Raw genomic sequence first — 24,912 nt, forward strand, 5'->3', positions numbered from 1 at the left:
CAAAGGTGGATGAGAACTGCAGGTATTTACCCCTTACTACTCACTCCAAGGCCAGTCCACAATTCGTTGAGAATAATCTTTTTATAATCTTTTTATTTGCTCAACAGAAAAGCTGCCGCTGACTTCTCTTTTTTGATTCTGTGTATGACTGGCTTGCTTTTGCTGCCAACCTCTGATTCTGCTGTGATTTTCAAGGACTAGAAACATTTCCTTTTGTTCTCCCTGGGCCAGCACGTCAGTCCTTGAACAATGGGGTGGGATTTCAACAAAGACTCTATTATCATTGCCCGGGCTTATCTCATCTCGGTGAGGCCTTACCTTTCTGTACAGAGCAGGTGACTCGCTGTTAAGAGCAGCACGTGGTTCTATGCAGCGGTTCAGTGTTTTCTGCCAGCTGGCAACGATTTTTCCCGCAAGTTACTCATTTTAAAGTGTAAATACACACATCTAGTGGGATATATATTCTGAGGGAATCAGACCCAAACACTGCGCTTTTCCATGATGCAAGAGGGGTAAAACTGAAGGAGCTTTGCTTTGGGAGACATTACAAGAGCACGTAGTGACAGGACAAGGGGGAATGGCTTTAAACTGAGAGTAGGTTTAGATTAAATATTAGGAGAAAAGACTTACTGTGAGGATGGTGAAGCACTGGAACAGGTTGCCCAGAGAAACTATGGCTGCCTCAATTGTTTAAAGCTAGGTTGGAAGGAGCCCTGGGCAGCTTAGTCTAGTGGAAGGTGTCTCTGCCCACAGCAAGGGTTGAAACAAGATGGTCTTTAAGGTCTTTTCCAACTCAGGCCACTCCATGATTCTATGATTATTCTGTTCAGGATCCTGAGTATGTGACTGAACTGAAGAACAGTCACTAGGGTTTTATGTTGACTCAGAAAGCCCAGCCTGGGCTTCTCTCAAATCCCACTGTTGTAGTGCAGAAGTGTGGGGTGATAAACCTGTTGTACCCTCACAGCAACAGCTGATAGCTTTGGCGTGAAGCACATCTTGCAGTGCCTGGGGAAGCACAAACATCTCCACTTCTAGATAATGACCACTCCATTAGCAATTTATCTGAATCTGTTGGTGAGTTACAGCTCCAGTAAAAGCAGAAAATCTTTCATTTATGCTGTGCTGAGCTTTGCCTGTACACAAAAAATTGGTATTGGGCATTTTAGAAATGGATCTTCTGTGAATTTCAGCAACAACCAGCTCTGTTTGCAAACAGCTCAAAGTCCTTCTGTACAAGCCTGGTTTTGTCCATGTCAAAGCTTCTCTAGGAGCCAACTCTCACCCTCCGTGCTTCAGTGTAAGGAGGTGTTTGAACCTGCTTTGAAGAGACATTCTGCCTGTCAAGCAGCAACTGCGAGGTGTCAACCCCAACAAAACCCCGCCGAGGAAGGAGCAGCTCAGCCCTTTCAGGCCGTCAGGGCGACTGCGTGACTCTGGGTGCTGAATTCTCCATCTGAGGCTGAAATTACATGGTAGGAAAATTACATGGTAGCTGAGATAACAACTTGCTGTTGACAAAAAAAGCAAGAGCCTGCTCTTCACTGCCTTCAGTCACCGTCCTCGCGCTGCCTGGGTACTGTTTGTGCTGGTGCTGGCATTCCCGTGACCCTGTGCTGATTCACCTTGCCATGCTGGCAAGAAAAAGCAGTTGCTTCTTGCCAGGTGAGTGAGGTTGAAGTGGGTCAGCCAAACTTAATATTATCTCTCTGAAAGGGAGTTTTGTAACTGGCTTAAGCTGCTCTGGTCTAAGATAGGAAAAAAAAAAAGAAAGGAAAAAAAAAAAAAAAAGGAGCATTCCCACCTTATGGTCCGTCGCTTGCCAAGTTTTCCTGCTACTTCCATGTGTTGGCAGAGAACTGCTCTTTCTGAAAGGTAAAGCAACCAAAACAATCAAGGTCAGTTTTCCTTGACCTTTCCTGAGGAAGGCAGTAAGATCTTTGAGTTGGTATAAGGATGGCTGTGGGACCATCTTCCATGGCAGGCTTAACCCAGCCTAAACCAGCTGGAAAAGTGCATCCTAACCCGAGTGAAATCCTGGTGAAGGCACAGCCCCTCTGGGTGGCAGATGTGTTGATCCAATTAACTACTCCTCTCTCATTGATTGGGCATGAAACAGCTGAAATCCAAGACCCATGAAAGCAAAACTCCACCAACACAGTGGTGAAACCAAGTGGAAGATGGAGAATTTCCCAAACTCTCTGGTTGGCAGCAGCACTCCAAGCTTGTCACATCCCTGCAATTTACATTCCTGTGACCTGATTTTTTTATCCTGCAAACTCCAGTTCAGTAACATTTCCTCAGAATAACACCTGCCTCCCTGCTTGTCTCTGTTTTGATCTGTCAGGTGAAGAATTACTCGGTTTTATTCTGCTTGTGAGAAGGCATCAGCAGGGGTGCTAGTATGCTAATTACAACATAGGCAGCTTTTGGAAGGTCTGGATTCTCCTGGAAAAGGGAGGTGCTAGGAGCAGCCCTGGGCACAGGGCAGCCACGAGGTGGCACGCTGGGCTTTCACTGCTGCACCTCGCTCTTCCAGGAGCAAGTTATTCGGGAAAAGCTGGCCCATCTTCAGTGGAGTTATGTAAAACACCATTCCTGTTAACATCCATCCATCCATCCTGCAAGAACAGGCTTTGATTTCCACATAAGTGGCTAGTCAGATTCAAAGTTATTGTCATATGACTGAAATAGATCTCTTATGTCAGTCAGTCAAAACAGAATGGAGGATGTGAGTCATGCTTTGCAAAAAGCAGGAAGTTTGGTTTTGTTGGCACAAATTTTTAATACAGAAAGAAAATTATAGGGCTGTATTGCCATGTTTGTCATAAGGATTCGAGAATAACGTTGTCCATCCCTTGGAGATATGTTTCCAAAACAAGCTTTTGCATTCTGATTATTATTCATTTTTCCTCGGTGCCACGGAATCTAGGAGGAGTCTTGAAGGAAACGTGCACTGTGGTGAGAAGTGCCAGATCCTCCCCAAAATAAAAGGCTGCGATTGGAAGGCTGCTGATCTGGGGCGGGGGGTGGGAGGGGACGGGAGAAAATGAGGTCATGCTGATGGGTGCGAGAGGGACTCTTGCAGGGGGTGGTTGTTCTGCCTGAAGTGTAATAAACCCAGCACAAAGGTAGAAGTGCAAGTCCAGTCGTGACATCTCCCGATATTCTGGACCTTTCTGGGGCCTGTGGTTATGTCTCTGAGCCCCTCAAATAACTGTGGGAAAGAGATATGTTGCTGCACAAAAGCATGGCAAGGAATCAGCTTAACTTCATTGCCTAGGAATATAATGGAGTTTAAAATTTTAAAATTTCAAATTTATCATTCAACGTGAGTGTTCAAAACATCACCATGCAAGAAAAAATGAATTTAAATGGAGACAGGTGCAGAGGAGGGCAAGTTAGAGCAGAGAGCCAAATGTGTAAGGGAAGAATAAAAGCCTTGGTTTGCCTAGAAAAACAAGGAATTTGATTACTCTTTATGAACATATGAACGGATAGACACTCAAGAGGAGTTATCTAAATAAAGAAAATAGTAGCACAAGACCATATGGGTACAGTAATAAAATGTCATTTAAGTTACTAAAAATTACATGTGCCATTTGGCATGTGGCACAAGGTAAATTCTTTTAGACTTTGTTATAATGAAGTAAAAAAACCCAAACAAAGATTCCTAGATTACAATTCAGTGGTTGGCTGGGGAGCAGTGTTTGTGACCTGGGTTTGCATACACTTGGTGCTCTAAAAGAGCTGTATTTCCAAATCATCAGAAAATAAGAGTGCAAGCAGGAAGAAAAAATTTAGGTATAAGTCTAAAAATGACAATTATGAGCACTTTTTAAAGAATTCATTGGGCAGTCAAAGAGCCACAACTTCAAGGGAGGAAAAACATTGACAAGTCTTGTTTTATTAATGGACTGGAGAGTGTGAGTAAAATTAAAAAAGAAATAGCCAAAATCGAGAAAGCAGGAAAAAAGAAAGTGTTGGTGTAAATGAGAAGCTGTGAGAAGCAGAGTAGTTATTTGAAGTGAAGCACATGAAAGGAAATCCATAGCTGGCAAGGCTAAATCCCTGAAAACCCTAGAAGTGAATGGTACAGGCCCATTACTAGATGGCCATGATTAAAATGTCAATAACGATGCAGAAGTGTTCATTGAACATTTATGATCTGTGTTTGTAAAGAAGCAGGAAGATACATACATGTGTGGGGGTCACTTGACAGTGATGTGATTCATTTCAGTGCATTAGTGACCAGTGGAGCTCTTGTCTTCCAGGGATAACTGCTGCCCAGGAGGTTGGAAACAGCTGAATGCAGAGACCCCTTGTGTGTTGGTGTTCCTCTTCAGTGAGCCTTGATTGACCAGGGCAATTCTAGGAGGCTAAAGAAGTGCCAGGTTGGTGCCTGCCTTCAGGAAAGGAGGCTGCATGAAATGGAGGAAATGTGGATTTAATAACATCAGATCTATGGATAATGTCCTGGATAAATACCAAAAAAGGGTGTTATGTCACTCATTAAAGAATTAGTAATGCAAGTCAGAGGTCTAATAGAAATCTCATTTCATGCTTCTAAAAGACAACAAATAATTCAATTTCCTTCTAAAGGAAGGAAAGCTGTAATAAACTTTTAAAGGCATTTTTACTTAGAACTGCACAATATTTTAATTAAACGGGGTAATAAAGCATCAGTGAAGAATACATTAAACACTGGTCACAGAGATTATTTTTTATAAGTGGTTATAAATCACTGTTGAATAAGGCTGCTTCTAATAGGACCCTCCAGGATCATATGTGCTACACACATATGTAATCAATATTTTCATTAGTCATTTGGAAATAAATACAAAATCAGCCCTAAACCAGTTTGCAGATGACATCCTCATCAGTCAGGTGGTACCATCAGGATAACAAAGGACTGTCCTTCAAAATATGGTAAACTGGGTCTGGAAAAAACTGGGGGGGAGCTAACTCTGAAGGCAGCAATTATGGATCATATATATCATTTATATCAAGTATACCATAATCAGAGACTCACAGGATGAGTCAGGCTGGAAGGGACCTCCAAGATCATCTCGTTCCACCCCCTGCCATGGGCAGGGACACCTTCCACTAGAGCAGGTTCCTGTGAGCCCCGTCCTGGAATACTTCCAGGGACAGGGCATTCACAGTTTCCCAGGACAGATCTGTGAAGACATGGAGGGAACAGAAAGGAGCTAAAGGGGCTTTCTGGGGTTGCAGCGACACCGGGCCCAATCTGCCGCTCATGGGGCTGTATGTGCTGTGGTGGGGGGGCACCTGGGGTCAGCACAGGGCCGATTTCGCTATCAGGGGTTGGGTTATCTGCACCGCCCAAAACAGCCGGGGGGGCACCACCGAGGGACAGAATCCATTCGGCTGGGCAAGACCTCTGTGCTGCCCGAGCCCCACGTGTGTCCGGACACCGGGACACCCAGCGCCCTGCCCGCCGTGCCCTCAGCTCGCTCCCTCACGGCCCGCTTCCCGCCCGACGCCTCCATTCCGCTCCGGCGCGGGGGGAGGCGCGTCCTCCCCCCACCCGCCGGGTGGTGCGCGCCGCTGGCCCCGCCCTGCCGGCGCCGAGGAACAGCCACGTCTCCAGCCCGGCCGAGGAAGGGGCGGGGCCGCGCCGCCCGCGCGCCAGCCGGCAGCCAATCGGCGAGCGGGCCGGTGAATCATGCGCTCGGCGATTGGCCGGCGCGGCGGTAGAGGAGGGGGAGAGAGCGGCGTGGCTCCGATTGGCCCGGCGGGCTCTGTTGACAAACACCCAGCTCCTGCCCGCCCCCCGTTGCCGGGCGCGCCAATCGCAAGGGAGCGGCGGGCTGAGCGGCGTGGCGGCCGGCCAATGGCGTGCGCGTCCGCCTGGCAGGGGCGGGTGCGCGCGGGGTGCCGGTACGTGGCGGGCGGGCGTGGCGCGGCGGGCAGGGCTGCGCGCGCGGCGGGCGCCCATTCTGTGGCGGCGACGGCGGCGGCAGCGAGAGCGGCGTTCATGTCCTAACGAGTGGCGGCGGCGGGCGAGCCGGGCCCCTCCATGCGGGGGCCGCGGGGCCGCAGCGCTCTGGCCGCCTTCGCGTTGTTGGTGCTGCTCGGGGTAGCGGCGGGCGGCCCGGAGCCGCCGCCGAGCGATGCCGCGGCTGTGGAGGCCGCGTTCGGGCTGGGGGCGGCCGCCGCTCCCGCCGCTCTGCCCGCTGGTTCCGCGGACGTGACGGTGGAGGATGATGAGGGCGGTGTGGCCCCTGCAGCGCCCGGAGAGCCGGACGCTGAGGGCAGCGGAGAGGCCCGGCCCGGCAGCAGGTGAGCGGGGGAGGGCGATGGCGGGGCTGAAGGGGAGAGTGCGGGGTCGGTGTCTGCGGTGAGGGTCGTGCCTGGGGAGAGTGTCGGGGACTGGGGTTCCTGAGGGGGGTCAGTGGCTGGGTGGGGGTCGGTGCGGCGCGGCTGAGGTGGGGTCAGTGCGTGAGGGGGGCTGTAGAGTGTCGGGAATCAGTGCCTGGCTCTGATTAGGGGGTGTCAGGGATTGGGATGCAGTCAGTGTCTGGGACCGGGCTGGGGCTCGGTGGGCTCAGCGGGAGGTGCTGGGGAGGGGGCTCGGCTCGGTGTGGGGATGCTGGGCGGGGGTCCGCGCCTCAGGGGAGAAGGGAGCAGTGTCCGGGGTGCTGCGGGGACACGGCTGTGTCTAGGCTGGGAATCAGCAGCTGGGGGTGTTGGGGAGGGGGCAGTGCGTGGGAAAAGGGCTGCAGCATCCCGGGGGTCGTGTGTGCGGAAGGGACCGTGCAGGAGTGGCCTTGGACGGGGATAGCGCTGGGATGGGTCGGGAGTGTTGGAGCGGGAAGGGGGGAGGAGGGAGCGCTGCGCTGTAGCGTTATCGTAGGTGGACTAGTGCTTGGGAAAGCGGCGAAATAAGGGTGTCGCAGGCTGGTGCGTGTGGCAGGACTGTGGGACACGCAGAGAAGTGTCCCAGGGCCGGAGGAGAGGTGGGAGAGATGAGCCCCGTGATGGGGTTGGAGTAGCGCTACAGGGACGGACAGGCTGGGCCGAGCGGCAGGCAGTGACAGTGAAGAAAAGGAACTTCGGGACCTCGCCAGCGCTGAGGGGCTTCTTCTTCACGCCGCTTTAGAAGGAGAAAGGGTGTCTTAGTTCTTAGACAAGCTGCCGGATGTCGCGCTATGTGACATCTGTCCCGTCTGCTTACCCTGGTAATCCCACGTCTCGATCCCTTCCTTGCCTCGGTCGTAGGTGCCAGTTCTGTGCCTGCGGGAAGGAGACCCTAAAGCATCTGGAGTCTAAACTCTTCCCAACACCCGCAGCTCACAGTTGTTCAGAGCACGCTGTCCTTTTCTGTCATCGTTTTGTTTTAAAGAGAATGCTGTTTCCCCCGAGTACCTAATTGTCTGTTCAGCGCAGACACTGGGGTGTGCCTGATGGGAAGCCAAACATGCTAGGCAAATTGATGAACAAGTTTCAGAATATATGAAGGGGTATAAAATTCTTAATAACTGCGTGTGGCAAGAAGCTCCAGCAAAAGACTTAGATGAATGACTCAAGTGCAGAAATGTTACTGAGCTGATTCCAGTCTGTTTCTGAATTGGCTGATAACGAAGAGATGATAAGCCACAGACAGAGTTCAAAGCAAGAACAGCATGACTAAATGCCTGCTGTATTTGAAAACATGAAATTGAATAGCTGAAATCTTGTTCTTAGTATGCCCAAGCATTCACTTAAAACAAGAAACCAGCTGATAACTTGGCACCCTGTTTTCTTAGGGGACAGTCTTGCCAGTTAGCAACAAGATCATTCTTTTGTGTTTCAGGTATCAAAATACCACCTGGTTTATTGAAGTTCTACTGTATTCAGTTTTTGATAAGACCCTTGTTTATTTAGCCTAGGAAATTTTAAAAAATATATTTTCTGTTTGCGTTCTACAGCTAAGTGGAATGCACTAAAGATGTTCAGTGTAGTAAATTAAGCCTGAGATTAAATGTAGCTGCTCTGTAATTGTTTAGTATGTAGGAACAGATTTGCTGTCATCAAATAAAAATAGAATGGCTGCCTGACCATAGTGTTTGCATGCATTTATTTTTTTAATCTGTTTTTCTGAGATTTCCACTCAGCTAATTGTTCTTCAGCAATACACAGGCAATATAGAGATCAATATAATCTGGAAAAAAAAAAACAAAACCAAAACTCCAACTACCTTTGCTGTAAGCAAATTAATATTATCATCTTGGTTTGAAGATTTCTTTTGTTTTTCTAAAAGAAAATAGGAGTATTGGTGATCTACTGTGCTCTTTACATACAGGTACACAGGGTTTGCTGTTGGAATGCTGCTTAGAGTTCAAGTTTAACAAACAGCCATATTTGCAATGTCCCAGAGTACTTCTAAGGGTTGAGGGTTTGATGATTCTTTTAAACTGAAAGACGAACAGTGGTAAATGTACCAAGATGACAGTAAGTTCTGCTTTGTTTTTCTAACAAAAACAACTTACTTGAATAAATGCAAAGTTTGGTGCAGTGAAAGGGTGTAGGTAAACTAAAGAAGTGTTCCTCCTCTGTCCCGTTTACTGCTCTCCTTGCTACCTTAGCCCTTTTGTTTGTGGGTAAATCATACCTTCACTTCTTTAAGGTACAGCAGTGGTGTCCTCAGGCCTCTTGATCTCCAAAAGTGGGCTGTGTTCATTGTGGGGTACTAACAAAAGTTTCAAGGCCCAGGACTGGCCTTTTGTCAACTTACGTGGAAGTTTGCAGTAGATATTTTGCAAAACTTAAAGGGGAATTATCACTGCCCTGGAATAACAAGTTCCCATCTGTGAGCAAAAGCGGATAGGAACTGATAAGAACTGGTAAGAAAACATTTTCATTTAGCCATAGAGGCTGTCTGCAGATGGTTGGGGTTAGGGAAATGTGTCCAGATGTGCTTTCATAGTGACAAAGTGCAAATATAATCTCACTGCACAACATTAGTTTGTCCTCTGCCAGCTGCTCTGATTACTGCTATCTCTGTATGCTCCACGAACTGGCCTCTTGCTTTAGTCCTGCTGTTGGCCATCTGTAAGGGCCCAGAAGGGATTTTCTTCTCCTCCATCACAATATATTCTGGACCAGCAGCTCAAGGCAAGGAGAAGTGCAGGTCTTAATTTTACTGATGTTTATTTTTCAGGTGAGGGATCCTGGGATTTATGTGACTGCTTAATTTTGAGTAATTTCATTTTGTATTTTTTTTTTTTTTTGTTCTAATCCAGGCTTGTGGAGACTATTGAAATATAATTTTGTGGTATTGGTCATAGTTGGTTTTTTGCTTTATTTTGTATCCCTGTGATGTGATTCACTCCCTGGTATAGTCTGCAATTTACTGTCGGCGAGGATTGACACAGTCTTGATGCTGTTTGTCGCTATCCTCCTCACTTCCTGGGGTTACAGTTATGACTTTGGACCTTAAGCTAGGTAATATTTTGTGTTTACCCTTTTCAGGAGGGAACCTGGTTTGGTAGTGTTCTCAGAAAACCTGTGTGTTCCTGGAAGCTGGTATCTTTGATCAAGACAGTCTTTCAGCTTTACCCCAGTCAGGAAGTGATGTTAAAGCCAGCGAAAAGGTGGTGTTTTTCAGAGATTAAAATTTTGAGTTTATCAGGCCTAACCAAAATAGAAACTGAGTCAGGAATTCCTTTTGCTTTCAGTTTGTCAATCAGTTGGTCCAAACACACCTCAAAAATATTGGTTTTTCAGTTTAATGGAATTACAGGAATTGCAGCCCTGACGTCTTGAGCCAGCAAAGGCTGGCAAACACGTGGCTGAAAGGACTCTGTTCTGGAACTGTGGCTGTATTCATCTCATGTTGCTGAGAAATTGATGTAAGAATTGCCATAATATGCTGCAGTAAGCCCACAGCAGCACTGTGGGGTGACAGAAAGCAAGGCACCTGCTTGTTTGTTTTTTTTTAAGATCTGAAATATTTTCTTGAAGTAGATGGCTTTTATCATGTGTTAATTTAGTGCTTGACTAGATTACCTGAGCAACCTTGTCACCACTTCATGCTCCCAGTACACCAAGCTGCAAGCACTGGAATCTCACAGAGACAGGGAAGGGAAAATCTGACAATGAGCAAGTGTTACACTAGTGAGAGTCTTGGGCACAAATTTTAGATCTTACATCAATTAGAGTTCAAGTGATGGGGTTTTAACTTACTGGAGTCCATCAGAAAAGAGGAGAACACGTATTAAGATTTTAACTCACAGACAAATAGAGTAAGGAATGAAGGATTTTATCAGAAGAGTAAGGAGTTTTAGCTCTTTTTCCCTGGTATGTGGTATCGCTGAAGAACAAGACAAAGTTGGAACCAGAAATGTGGCTATTAAGTTGAAAATGAATCAGTTATTTAAAAAGTAGAGAGAAATGGATGTTTTTCTTACGGCTAGTTCCAGTTCTAAAGGTAGCCACACCTAAGATTTAGATACAGCTGGGCTGGTCCTGTTCCTCTGGAAGTGTGTGCTCAGTTGGGGAAACAAAGTCCATTCTACAGCTGGGGATAAACACTTGAGTGTCACTGTGCCCTAGAAAAGCAAGGATTTTTACAGTGTGCAGAAGTGGTTGGTTAATTCAGTTCCTTCAAGTGTGTGCTGCTGGCACAAAGGTTCCCCACACTCCCCTCCTCTTTCCTAATCAGCTAAACTTAAAACTGAAGTGTGGTTACAGCACCATTTGGGTGGCTGGAGGTCAAGGTGCAGGTACAGATTCCAAAACCGCCACCTTGAGTGGTGGTGGAGAGCCTTAAATAGGGAAGGTTGAGGTTTGCATCTGGTGGGGAATGATAATACAGAGATGTAAGATACAAAGGCATGAAACATTTGTTACTTGAGGGAGAAGTCAGAGAGGAAGAATGAGATAAAGGAAAACAAAGGGAGTACACGGGAAGAAAACATTTCACAGTACAATTTTAGGATTTGTCTTCTCTGTAGTGTGTCTGCCAAAATTCCCTTAATTCTAGCTGCATTTCTACCTCTTTTTATAACCTAGTTGTCAGGAGGATCAACATAAAATTTAAGTAGACACACTTGGAATAATATTTTCTTATGCATGGTAGAGGGTTTGAGATAAATTGCCTTACCATAAAGCAAACAGATTGTGTTAAATATGTGTTCAAGGCCTTTAGTGTGTGAGCACTTGTTTACAGTACTTGAAAATAGTCAATCTTCTGCAATCTGGTTTATTATTAACCCAGTCTATATTTCTGTGCAGTTGGAAAAAGTGTTTGTAATCAGCTTATAAAAACTTATGTCTTCTACTGTGCAAATATTTGCACAATTGGTATTTTTCTAACAGTTTCTTGAACTTAGCTTTTGGAGGAATGTGATGCTTGGCCACCTTCAGAAGTAGGAGCTGCTGTGGCATTTTTGGAACAGGTTAAAGATCTCTTTATTTTTCTCTTTATTAGTAGTAGTGCTATAAGCATTATAAAGTCCTATAAATTGTGTGGGTTACTTTAACAAGTAAAACATGGCTGTTTTACATTACCTTTGTTAAAGGTGATGTAATGAGCCACTCTCCCCAAACATGTTTTTAGCTCATGATTTCAGCTTTTTCCTCCTTAAAGCAAACTAATAACCCCCGTCATTTCTTCCCTAAATTCCGTGTTACTACACCATTAACTTTGGACAAGTGAATATATTTGGCCAGAGTTCTACACAATAATTTATTGTCCCTTATTGTTTAAAATCAAGATTAATATACATGTCTGTGTGTGCACTACCAGTCCCCTGCCCTTTCACCCTCACCTGAAACTGGTTAATCTCCCCATCACTTTATTTGCACAGTTTATTATTCTCATTGAAGTCAGTGACTATAAAGGTCCTTCTGGGTCACTGGATCCAGCCCCCCTCAGTGCAAGCAGCCTTTAAAGTGATCAAGTTCTACTCCCTCTGCCTTTGAAGATTGTGAGCCGCTGCAAGCTAAACTGACAACACAATCTCAGCTTTTTCAGGTCAGAGAGAAACAATCCTCAAGGAATAAAAAAAGGCCCTTCAGAGAAATGCCTTGTCAGTGCTTTGTCTCTGATGTGTTGTTTATTTTGTTTGTTTGTTTATTTTAACGCTGGAGCTCTAGCCCAACCAGAAATGCTTATTCTAATTATACGGCTCTGTAAGAAACAAGATTTACTAAAATTGAGGAGCTTCAAGCACTGTAGAAATCAGCAGCCAGCCTGCCATGGCCCTGTACCCCAAACATCAGGCTGCTTAAAGCTTAAGCTGCAAACCCAATTTCGTTGCTTTGTGGTCTGCAGGTGTTGGAGGTTTTGTAGTGCCCTATATGTGCCTTTGGAGGGACTTGTTTTATTCAGAGACTTAAAAAATGTCCCAGAAATTTGATGTTTAATCCAAAATCATTGAAAACTTAGTTGCAATTTAATATTTCTTACATCTTTGTTGGTTGGGTTAATAGTTTCAGGTTTAGGTTGTTTTGAAGGGATGCATTAAAGCTCAGTTTGGAAGGGACTGGAAGAAGTGGGCTCCATACTGTTTATATAAATATCTCCAAAAAGATGATCTCATTCAGTATTGTAGTGGTAACATCTGCATGCAAGAGCAAAAAGTCAACTGCCTTCCCCTGAATCTGAACTCTGAAAGTGTTTTACAACATGGAAATTAGTGTATGACATCCAGACAGAGACTTCAGCTCTTCTACTCTGTTGTTGGTCTGGGTGGAGCTACCCAGTTGAATTGCTTTTCTGCAGAATATAGAGACTTAATGGTTTGAATTGGATTTTACTGAGTATAAAAGGCAGCTAATAGGGGAAGTCCATCTTGCTGTAGTTTTGAATGTGAATGTTTTAATCTTGCAGATCTCTAGTAATTATCAGCACTTTGGATGGACGAATTGCTGCACTGGATCCAGAAAACAGTGGGAGAAAACAGTGGGATCTGGATGTGGGATCAGGTTCTCTTGTGTCATCCAGCCTCAGTAAACCAGAGGTAAGGCTTAATTTCTTTCCTGACTAAATCTTTAAAAATGGAGTTGTCTGTAATAAAAGGAATGAAGTTTCCTCCCTGTTTGGTAGATGTTAAATAATGGAGCAAACACTTAAAAAACTTTGTCAGTACTATTCTCAAACTTTTTTTTTTGAGTGCTTACATCATGTTGCCATTTCAAACTGAGTGTGTCAGCATTTCAGCCTTGGGATTGATGTATTTGATAACTACCAAACTAGATGATGTAACTGAGTTGGGGAATTGTGTGTAATTGCTATTGAAAACAAGTTAGTTGTAATTTCAAACAAATGAAAGGATCATCTGCCTCGTATTACTAGACTATGTCTTGGCAAGTACTGGCTTTTTTTTTCCCTCAAGAAAAGCAAAAGTCCTTGTGACTTAATAAATGAACAAAGGATTGTTTGGGGTGTTTTATACTAGATAAGCAGGCTGCCTGTGAAATAGAATGTGTTAGCAATTAAACAGAGTGCTGAAGGTCACCCTGAAGTACTGAGTGGTAGAGGGTTGCATCACTTCTTGCTGATGAACTGTAAGACGAAAATCTAGAGTTCAGTTTCTTGTTTGGTGCTATTGGCCACCATCAGTTTCAATAAACTAGGTTAAAAATTAGAACAAAGTTGTGTTGTTTTTTTTTTTTTCCTTTTTTCCATTTTCCTGCACTGAGGAGATCTTGGATTCATTCTCTCCTAGAATTAGGAGAAATAAAAACACTGACAAAGAGGTAATTTGGGATGATAACACACCGCAGAAGTACACAGTCCTTCCCTGTCAGCGCTGGTTGGTTTTGATGACCAGTCCTGTATCATGCTTTTGCACAATGAGCATCAGAGAATGAAAGTGGAGTTCAGGATCATTCAGACTGCATGACTTTCTTGCTTATGCTTCTTCATTGCTATCTGTGGCCATGACCTCTGTTTTGGTGTAAAGAAGTCAAAGGAAAGATGTGATCTCTTGCTGTGGTATTGTAAGAGCTGCTAATGAGTAGCTCAGGTTGCAGAAGTAATGTGAATGCTTAATCACATTCTTTTGTTTCTGAGAGAGAATTTTATTTTTGTGAGATTTGTTCAGGTGAATTTTTGTGGTTTAGAAAAAACACTGTAGGAAAGAAGAACTCCCCCTCCAAAAATATGTTTAAGAGCAGAATTGAAAAGAATACAGAAGAGAGAACTGTAAAGAACTTTGTGAGATGGAAGGTGTCAGTGATTGTGTGATCCTTCACAAATGTTCTCAGCAGTCGATACATAAAATACAGGTCTCTTACCTGTTTCTGCAAATAGTTTCTGATGACCACATGAAAATAGAACCAGTGGTTATGAAAAGCACACATTTGAAATCTGTGCGAATATAAACTTTGTTTTTTCACTACAAGTCACAAGATCAGGTTTTTAAAGATTTTGGGAGTGCAAGCATTTCCAACGATAGAAGTGTTTTTGCAAATACAGATTTTGTCACTCAACTGTCTGTCCAGGGTTTTGATATCTTTCCAATATGGTATGACTGTAGAAATGAAAGGTTGGGGTTTAAACAACAAAAAGTATAGTTTGTCCATGTGGTGTTTAATTCCCTTCTATGATTGTAAGTCAGTAGGTTGTGGCAGTCATAAAAATACATTTTTAAAGAGCTTTTGTTATGGATAGAGGATGTTGGACTTTCAGATGGGCTTTCACATAGTTCCATTTCTACAGCTGTGGCCAAAAACACTGAGGGATTTTGGCAGTTAAGATGTACAGCCTATAAGATAACTAATTTTGGAAGGAAAAGGTCATTTTGGCCTTTTAGAAGCTGTTAAGTGTTATGAATATGGGCCTTTTTAGACTTCTTACTGTCATATAAACAAATGCTGTTAAGACAGAATTTAACAAGAAACTTGATGAAAAGTGATGAATACTCTGAATAAACTGCATTTAAATGTTTAATCTGCTGTCAGTAATCAGCTGAAAGACTTCATGTAGTGAATCTAGATGCTTACTTAAGTGAGTAATTCACCTCATTAAAATTGCTGAGAAAATTGTGATTTGGGTCAAAATACTGATGTGTACATGTGGCCTGTTGAGTTTTATTCTCTCGAACTGAGTCTTGAGGCTTTTCTTTTCCAGCAGTTTTGAAGTAACAAAGGTTTCTGTGCTAGCAGCCACAGTATTCATCATAAAGCAGTAACATTATGTAAGCTGTTAAATTACATCTTCTTGCAAGAAATGGCATATCAGAAACTCTGTGTTACACTTGCAGTGACAAAAATTTGTGTTCTTTCAGAGCAAGGAAAGTATGTGCTGCTGAGTGTTAATTGTTTTGATAAGGGTTTTTTTAACTATCTCAAGTGTAGTGTAACTATAATGAACTGAAGTTCCAAGTCCTGGTACAAAAGCATGCACCAGAATTTAATTTCCAAGTGCCTTTTAAGAATAGACCTTAGATTTTCAAACTCTCAGTGTTTAACAGAACTGTAGTTAACTTCTTTTACCTAAGTGTAAAATGTCAACCTGGCTGTCTGGAGCTCGTCTGTTAATTAGGAAAGTGAGGCAGTAAAATTTCAAATGTTCCAGCAGCTCTGTCAAACGCTTCAGATCTTGAAACTACTGCTTAAGACACTGACAAGTGAGATGTTCATCATTTGTCATGTGAACAGATCAATTAGAGAGGAAGGGCTGCTGAAGTATTAATTGTGTGTCTGGGTAACTAAAATGCTAAAATTCTTTCCTTGGCTCTAAGCTCCAGCATAAACAAATCATGGTCAGGATGCCAGTGTTGAAAAGTTGACTCTGTAGTTCAGGCTTGTGTGTGAGAATTTAAAAACTCTGGTTTTCTATCCATTGTTTTAAAATGGAAAACCTTTCTCTATAAAATCCTGGTTACAACTCCAAGTTTTCCTGTTACCTGCACATAAAGATTGCCTGATGAAATTCACAGTAAAGTCACTGAATCACAACTTTTCTAAAAGGGAGCTTAATTTTAATAAAAACACTTCACTCTTTAAAATTTGGGTTTGTAATTAATACACTGTCCATACTTAGAGAAGAATACTTTTGGGAGTAGCAGTGTGTTGAAATAATGATGCTTAATTATAGTGAAAGAAAGGACTGCTTCAGAAGCAGAGGGAAAGGTTCATAGCACATAGTTTGCTGATGAGGATGATTAATTCTTTTACCTCCAAGCTTTATACTAAATTACTTAATGGGCACCAATCAGAGTTGTTTCAGGGCTCTGGGCAGAAGCTACACTGGGATGGACTAGATAAAAGTACCTGCTAGGCTGTTACAGACTAATCCCTAAGTAAGCATCTTACTTCCTTATGTGAGACATGGAAGATCATGGGACAAAATCAGTTTCAGCTCACAAGGCTGACATTTATAGCAGAGTAAACATACCACTGTATCCTGGAAAAATCAATAATTTGATTATGCCATGTCACCAAATCTGTCAACATCCTTATTCCAATAAAGACTCTCATGACCTTTGTATTGCATTATGTGTATATATGTATATATAAACATAAATATATATTTTCATTGTAATAGCCACATAAAACCAACGTTTCTACAAACCTACACATCTGTGTCATCTTTTTTGCATATAGAAGTGGCATATTTTTATGGAATAGCCTAGCATTACAGTTTTTTTCTCCAGAGAAATCTGAAGAGGTGAGGAAGTTTTATACTGAAGTCATCTGAAAACTCCCTGCATGGTTGATGAAGTGAACGCATAGAGATTTTGAGCAGATTGTTCCTTTTTTGCTTAGAGCAGTGAGTTAGAAAAGGATTTTGAAATCTCAAAAAACTCCGCTAATAACTGAATTTAATGTACAGTACGAGTGTATCTTCTTTCTTTTTCCCACTCTTTATCTGCATCATTAACCCTTCTAGATCTTCAGTGCTTTGGTTTCCCAAAAGAATATAGAATTCTGCTGTTAAGTGTCCAGACACCTGGGACTCACTTTGAGGTACTGGCTTGCCTGTACATTGTAGCACTTAGGATAGGACAACCTCTGTGCCCAGACAAGCCAGAGAAGAGCCCAAATCTGTCTTGGGTTGCTTTGGGAACACAGGAGAAAACTCAGCAATTCCCATCCTTTGACCTCTTACACGCTGGAATAGAAGAAAATACAAAATCCACAGAGAAATGCGTCAGGGCAAGGCAGGAGGTCAAAATGCCCTTTGAGGGGCCTGAATTGTGATTTCTGTTTTGTGCCCTCCCAGAGGTTCAGGGAGGGTAAATAATTTAACAGTGTCTTTGAAAGAATTAGGAAAGTTTCACCAACCACTTACAGCAGTATTTTATTAGTTTGAATAAAACTTATGAGTTTGCTTGGTTCATGTCTTTCTATTATAGTTATTTTTCAGTTGAGTCACTGTCTGTAAATACCATCCAAGGAAAAGCTGATAGTGTTTGTCTTGGATATGGGTGGGGAACACTTAAGACTGTCAGACACTTGAGTGTTTTCACTGAAGAGGTTATTATAGCAGCTGTTAAATGCAGTGATGAATATTAGGAATTTATATTAATCCTATATAAAACTGTTCTGACTCTGCTAACATTCACTGGCCAAACAAAAAGGAGATACTTTTCAAACTACACAGACATTCTGAGAAAATGTCTTTGTTCTGAATTCTGCTTAAAAAAGAATGCCTCTGTCTAGTTCACTGTTAGTAATTTTAACTCTTAATCTTGGGTGCATCTTAAAACATCTGGAATGGGACACGCCAGCAACAGAAATAATCTTTCCTGCTTAGCATTTGGAAGAGTCTGTGCACCATCCAGGCAGCTCGCAGGAGTCAGAAATTCATATACATAGAATAGCAGGTGGTTCTCTGAGGTGTTTGAGTGTGTACAAAAGGTTTTTAAAGGACAGTTTTACTCAACAAAGAATAAAATTTTTAACGTAACTATTCATGCTGTAAAATTACTTTCCAGCTACATGTTCTGAGCAGACATGAAGCACTGAATTGCCTCTGTTTTCAAGCAGGCAGAGAGGGTAGATCAGTGGTCTGGTTATTGAGGTGACTAAACTAGGGAAAATACATTTCCTTGTAGGTAAACTGGTATAATTTTAGTTGTCTGAAAGAGTATTCTAGTGTCCTGTAGTGACCTTTATTTTTGTGTACTACTGAGACATGTAAAACCAGCAGATGCTTAGATAGTTGGAGGTGTCATTCCTGCCGAGGAAGACTGGCACATCAGCTGGTTCTCAGTCATAGAGGTTTTCTGTAACAGACATGAAATTAAACTGTGCTAAATTGAAATACAAGATGTGGGGATTGATAACAGTGGATTTATTGTTGAAGGTTGGAGGTGACCAGTTTAAAACTGAGAAAACTGTGTGCTAAGATATCCCATGACAGGGAATCAGCTGCTATCTCCATTCCACTGCAGGAGAAGGAAATGTGATTCCGTGTTGCCTGCAGGGTAGAGAGAGACAGATTAGTGTCTTAAATGGTTCTGGAAAAGCTCATAATGAATAAGAAGTGAGTGTCCAGAATTATACTTCAAAGGAAGATAAATTCTAATTGCAATTGAGGCAGAGAAGGCTTATTAGGGCTATCAAGGGGAGTGGAGCCTGTGTTTTGCAGGAAGAGAATGGATGTGACTACTCTTTAACTGCATGGATGTGTTAGCATTCCTGATGGCATAAGTGGTTCTTTTCAGTTCTGTTGCTGGAAACGCACACATGTGCATGAAGAGGTGACAGGCTTGGGAAACTTCACAAGAGAGACCTGTGGATTTCCGAGTACAGATTTTTGTTGCTTTCTTGATGAAACAAAAATGCAATTTACAATTCTCCTGAAAATAAACTTCTAATGTTAGTGATCTACAAAATACTGATTGTTTTAAAGTACCCTGATATCTGGAAGCTGAGCTTTTATAGGAAACACAGCAACTTTTTTAGTAGGAAATGGCAAACTGGAAGAAAAAGGGAATTGCTGACAACTGCCTGAGGTGAACTAGTGGTCATGTGGTGCAGCACAATCACACCATTACCACAAGTAGGGCTATCGCTTAAGTAAGTGGTGTTATGTATTTATTGAAACTGCCCATATTCAGTCCTCTTAGTTTGGTGTCCTGTTCAATTAAAAACCCAAAAGCCTTCCTGTAGCTGCATCTTGGTGGCTGCCTCGCTGATACGTGGAGTTAGCACCAACAAAGCCCTGAGGAAATGCTGGCACGTGTCCTTTCACTGCTTTAAGGACGTTTTGGAGGATGACAGCTTCTGTTAGGGGACATGTGAGCAGCTGCAGAATAGGATATTGTGGCCTGTGTGATACCAAAGCTCTGAGACCTGTCCTCAGGTTATGTTCTGCCTTGTGCAAAGCCAGGAATGTTTCTGAGAGTCGCTCTGCATACAACCAGCTTTCATCTCATGCTCACAGCCATAGTCAAAATGCTCCAAATATTGGAAAGGCTTTTTACCATCCCCATTGTCTCTGTTTTTTTATTCTCTTTATAGTAGAATAACAGAATGGTTTAGGTCGGGATACACCTCTGAGATTACAGAATTAGAGAGTCCAAGTGTTAACCCTGCACTGCCAAGGTCACCACTAAGCCACATCCTTAAGTGGCACATCCACAAGGCTTTTACATCTCACCAGAGATAGTGACTCTACCACTGCCCTGAGCAGCCAGTTCCAACGCTTGATCATCTTTTCAGTGAAGAAAGTTTTCCTTACAGCCAATCTAGACCTTCCCTGATGGAACTTGAGCCCATTCCTTCTTGTCCTGTTGCTTGTTTCTTGGGAAAAGAGATTGACTCTTCTCACCTGGCTAAAACTTCCATTCAGGTAGTTGTAGGGGGCAATAAGATCTTCCCTGAGCCTCCTTTGTTTTCCAGGCTAACTAACTGCAGCTCCCTCAGCCACTTCTTGCAAATCTTGTGGTCCGGACTCCTCACCTCCTGGGTCTAGATAAGGGCAGGAAGAGAGCTTGTAATTTAATTGCATATGGCCCACTGCATGTTTTGTTTTGGCTGTTTAGCAGTTCTGGTGTTTACAGATACTAAAATGGATCAACTCTAGTACCTAGACAAATACCTGTTTCAGGTAATAGATAACTTGAATAGTTAGAATTCAGCCAACCAGTACAAAAAAAAAAAAAAAAAGTAATTTATTCCGCCCTTTTCGAACTTTCAGGCTATATCTTTATAAAGAAAGGCCCATTTCAAGGGTTAAGCGATTTATACAGCTTAGCAAATCATTCCTCTAGCAGCACAGCCACTGACATCTCATTTCCTAATTTCTTCTGGACTTTGTGCTCCATAAGGAGGTAACTATTAATCTTTGTCAGACTCACTGCATGTTTCTTTCTTTGCATCCTTGAAAGAGGTGACTGATTTGCTGTGTTCTGTTCTCCCCCTGTATCGGGCTCTTTTTCTATAGGACTTCCTCTGGGACTTAGTTTTTCACATGGACTCTGTGTCCTTGTCTGGAAAATCATCCTGTTCATGCAGGGCCAGGGGAAGAAACACACAGGGTCCAGCTGAGATCAGTTTGAATCCTGGTCTCCTTAAGTGCCACAGCCTTCTGCTATTGCTCCTGCATGGATGCCAGGTGCCCACCAAAGCCACTCTGTCACATCCCTCCTCGGCTAGACAGGGGAGAGAAAAATCTGTTGAAAAGGCTCTTGGGTCAAGGTAAGGGCAGGGAGAGACACGAGACACTGTCAGAGGCAAAGCAAACTCGACTCAGGGAAACCAGTTTTATTACCAATAAAACCAGAGTAGAATAAGGAGAAATAAAGCCAAATCTGAAGAACACGCTCCCCTCACCCCTCCCTTCTTCCCAGGCTTAACTTCACCCTGATTTTCTCTCCCTCCACCCCAGAGTGGTGCAGGGGGATGGGGCATGGAGGCTGCAGTAAGTTCATCTCACATTGTCTTTGCTACTTCTTCCTCCTTAGGGGAGGACCCACCACACTCTTCCCTTGCCCCAGTGTGAAGTTCTTCCCACCTGTGTAGCCCCCCACTACCAAAGCCTTGCAAACAAAATACAAGTACCAGTTTTGCCATGGTGACTGACAAACCGTGCAGGGCCTGTTTCTGGAAAGTCAAGGCTTTGGGTAATTTTTTTCCACTAATCCACTCCCAGAGGTGCTCTTTAGTTTCAAGGAGCTCAGCAATGGGCTTGCTAACAGCAGCACCAGTTTGTCTCAGAAAGCACTGCTCTTAAGTTTCAGAAGACTTGTAGTCTTATTAATAAAACTTGCCATGTAAAAGAGGGGGATGGAATAATGTCAAAATAAAGTCTTTCTTAAAGCACTATGCAGTTGGGTTTTTATTATTATTAAGGAGAACAGTTTTTAAAAGTCTGTTACCATGGCAGCAGAGCAGGCTGGCATCTCTGTATCTCAAAACCCCAAGTCTTGTTTGACTATGATTAAAGTAAGGGTGGTATTTCAGTTTGCTTGTCTTCAGAGAAGGGTCTGTGTGATTGCACAGCAAACAGTATTGGGTTCCTGATCTCTTTTGAAGCTGGGGTGGTCTAGTTAGCACACTGCAGTTCCTCGGATTTCCTTTATGGCCCTTCAGGGGAGGGCAGAGCAGGAATAACTATTTTAAGGGCAAACTCAAGCTGAACAAGGGAGTGTGCCCCTGAGGTGGGAAAGGAGGGTATAAGTCTCAAGCTGCTGTGCTGCTGTCATCTGTTGCTTTTCACACTGTTTGTGTAAAAGACAGTTTTGCAGGGACTCTGGTGCTTACACCTGATCAGATTTTGATCAGATCTGAAGTGTGGAATCATGACAGAGATACCAGCTCTAGTCTTTTATTAAAGTTGTCGGCAGGATGTTGCAGGTGTTGCTTTGCAAAGAGAGAAGAAAGGAGTTTTGAAATAAATTCTCTAGTACTCATCCAGGCAAAGGGTTACAGCATCACTTCACACACTCATCATACAGATAATATAGGCCCACAAAAGTTGAATTTATTACTCTTTTCCATGTATTCATGAAAAATGAAATAGAAACTACCAGCTTGTGGAGTGTGGGGGATGATGGAAGGAGATGAAAGGCTGTAATAGATACAAAGTTGTATCAGAAGGTTCTTAATGCAGGCAGGAGGCAGGGACCAGGTTTGGTCATTTGATAGATGCTGTAAACTGTTGCTGGGTGAGCTGTACAGCCTGATGGTAAAAATCAGCCTGAGCTCTGAGAAACATCTCTGCTCACTGTTGCTGTGCAGACCTGGTGTGCTCTTTCAGGCTGTCACAGCCCAGCTCAGATGAAACCTATTTCCATGGCTTCTCTGATGTGCCGCCCTGGCACTGGCTGGCTCTCAGCTCTGCAGGGGAGGAAGGCCACCTCACCCCACGTCTGTAAACAGCTCAATAAAATACTGATTATCTGATGGCCAGGTGCAGTCTTTCTCACAGTCCTGGTCTCAGAGATGGCTTGGACATGTTCAGTGCTTAACAGCCACAGGAGGAGGTCAGGACAGGTATGCACTTCATAAACAAGTGTAATGCTGAGATCAGAAGTCATGGTACTCACAAGAAGGAAAAATTTTCTAGACAAACAACAACCTGTTGGTATTTCCTGCCTTGGCTTCCTCATTGCCCTTGAACATGTCCCAGGTTGTTTTACTGATCTAAATCATGGACTTCCTTTCACAGTCAATTTTCTTTTTCCTGGCTGGTTGAACAGTACTTTGAAGAATACTTTGCTCTTTCACCAGTGCTTTAGGCAGTGGAATAGCTCAACAGCCTTCATTTTTCAAAAGACTGTGCTTGTGTCTGGGTCTTTGTTCTCTTAGGAAGTGGGGATGCTGTGGGCCTTGCAGAAGTTCGAAGACTCTGGTTGGCCCCTTCATCCCTGTGTGCTGCTGTTTGATTAGGGTTTGCCTGGTAGTAATAGTACACTGTCATCCTCGTAGTGCCCTGTGCTTCAGGATTTCTGCAGGTAGCTGGAGGCAAAACAGATGAATCAGCATCCTGAAATCTAAGGTGAAGAGGCAAAATAACCTCTTCTATTGGAACAAGTCATAAGCCAATGTCTCTGTGCAGATAATCTTCCTGCATGCATAGCAAAAAAGAGCAGACAATAAATCAGTTCCAGATCAGCCCAAACTAGGGACAGCTCAAAAATTGTGTGTGTATGTATATCTATCTATATTATCTGAAAAATCTGAAAACAATTACAGTAAGAATACCTGTGTTACTGTCTGTGGGTGTATGTTTTTAATTTGTTTGTTTGTTTTTTTAATATGGAGCATACCAGCTTGCTTTCACTTTCCCACATTTCTTTGTGCAGACTCTTGTTTCTACCCTTCAGAATAAAGCTGCCATATGTGACTTTTAGTATATTGCCTAGATTAATTTTAAAGAGGCTTAAAAGACATAGTTCTCAGCGAGTAGTTTGCTTAAGAGCATGCTTGATATTGGCTTTGATCCTGTTTGCTACAGTGATCCTACAGGGATAATCATAGAGGGGAAAAAACTGGTACCTTTATCACTTAAGATCATGTAGGTTGGTTTTAGTTAATTAGTAATTGGAATTAAGCTCTTGCAGCTTATAGTAACAGTGAGATTTGAGAACTACAAGCATAAGTGTTAGAAAAACATCAAGACATAAAATCCTATTTTAAGGAAAATATTTCACTTGTGCGTGGTTATTTCCTTGGAGTTAGTAGATAGTCCAGCCCATCTGTAAACAATAATATTGACTGTTTTGGCACCAGACTGGGCTCAGATGTGTCTGCACGTGAGCAGGCTTGATTTTTGTTTCAGACGATAAAGAGCCTTAGGAAGGGGGTAGAATGTCACACTTGCTGTTAAACAGCTCCTGGAAGCTTTAGTACTTCAGCTTGTTTTGATCTCTGTTTACACAATTTTTCCTTTCCTTTCTTTTTCTCTTCTCTCCGCCGCTGTAAATCAGCGGCTTCACGCACCGATCAACCTCCGTGGCACCTGGCGTACGGTGCCCTCCTTTCCAGTAAAGAGTCTAGACAGCAAATTCCCTGGAAGCGTGTGCCATTCCGGATCGTTATGCCTTTTTTGCTTTTTTGTGGATGCTTTTTAGAAACTGCATTACCTCACCCGTCGGCCTGGAGATTGCGCAGCCCGCGCCGCTGATAGGGCTGCAGAGCCCCGCGCAGAGCCAATGGAGAACTTGGGCTGCAAACTCTTAATGAGCAAAAGAGCAGCGCCTCTTTGGGCTCCGTACTTAATGTGGGGGCTTTTTTTGAGTGTTACTTCTGAAAGACAAGCCACTTAACAATTATGTGCCATATTGCTGACCAGTGAAGCTGAACAAATAGCTATTTACATTGACAGATCAGAGGAATGTGTAAGTGCATCGTGGTAACCTACATTTTCTGTGCCAAGAGATTTGCAGCTGACTGCCTGGGTGACTCACTCCTTGGATTAGGAGATGAGGTAATGCTTTTGAGATACAGGGTGATGTCATTCCTTTACCTGAGCTGCATGCCGATGCTAGTTGCTAGTACTTTCAAGGAAAGTCCCTTTTCTGCTTCTCATGTACTAGAGATGAGCTGCATAATTCAGATAGTTGCTGTTATTAATGTCCTTCCAAAGCCTCTGGCTGAACTGCTCTTTTGAAAACGATGTCACCACAAGTGGCCACAAATGCCTTTTGTTATACATGACTGTGGGCACCTGCAAGTGGCACATTTGCATACCTGCCTCATTCTTCAAATAAAGCTATTTTGTTAAAAGAAGACCTTCATGGTAATCAGGTGCTACCTCTTGTCAGCACTGTGTCATGTAATCCACTTATAAATAAAGTAATCTTAAGGCAATTTTTTTTCTGTTCCTGTAGTTTGTGATGGTAAGTAACCCAAATTCTCACTTGCACATAGGGACAGTTTATCCACTCCTGCTTTAGCATTGTCCTTCACTGCAACAGCTCTTCCTGCTGCCCCTGCTCCCTCTCCTGATGTGTTCATGGACAGCAGCTGTGTCTTTTCTCAGCTTTTCCCTCCCAATGT

The 24,912-nt window shown here is 43.3% G+C and overlaps 1 protein-coding gene and 1 long non-coding RNA gene across 2 annotated transcripts in view; one reads left to right on the plus strand and one right to left on the minus strand.

Moving 5' to 3' along the window:
* Positions 1 to 1,044: 1,044 nt before the first annotated feature.
* On the minus strand, positions 1,045 to 5,524 carry LOC146767502 (uncharacterized). The gene is made up of 5 exons (XR_014954605.1): positions 5,293 to 5,524; positions 5,033 to 5,180; positions 4,201 to 4,421; positions 1,805 to 1,868; positions 1,045 to 1,462 (listed from the first exon to the last, which is right to left on the minus strand). It is a non-coding gene; the product is annotated as an uncharacterized LOC146767502 (long non-coding RNA).
* Positions 5,525 to 5,913: 389 nt separating this feature from the next.
* Positions 5,914 to 24,912, plus strand: part of EIF2AK3 (eukaryotic translation initiation factor 2 alpha kinase 3) — a 41,241-nt gene continuing 22,242 nt past the window's right edge. Inside the window, exons 1-2 of the mRNA XM_021535741.4 lie at positions 5,914 to 6,306; positions 12,842 to 12,971. Coding sequence (XP_021391416.3) covers positions 6,044 to 6,306; positions 12,842 to 12,971 — 393 coding nt within the window. The 5' untranslated portion in view covers positions 5,914 to 6,043. The remainder of the gene's footprint in view (positions 6,307 to 12,841; positions 12,972 to 24,912) is intronic.

This window comes from Lonchura striata, chromosome 4 (assembly GCF_050655825.1).
Source record: "Lonchura striata isolate lonStrDom1 chromosome 4, ASM5065582v1, whole genome shotgun sequence".
Taxonomy (NCBI): Eukaryota; Metazoa; Chordata; class Aves; order Passeriformes; family Estrildidae; genus Lonchura; species Lonchura striata.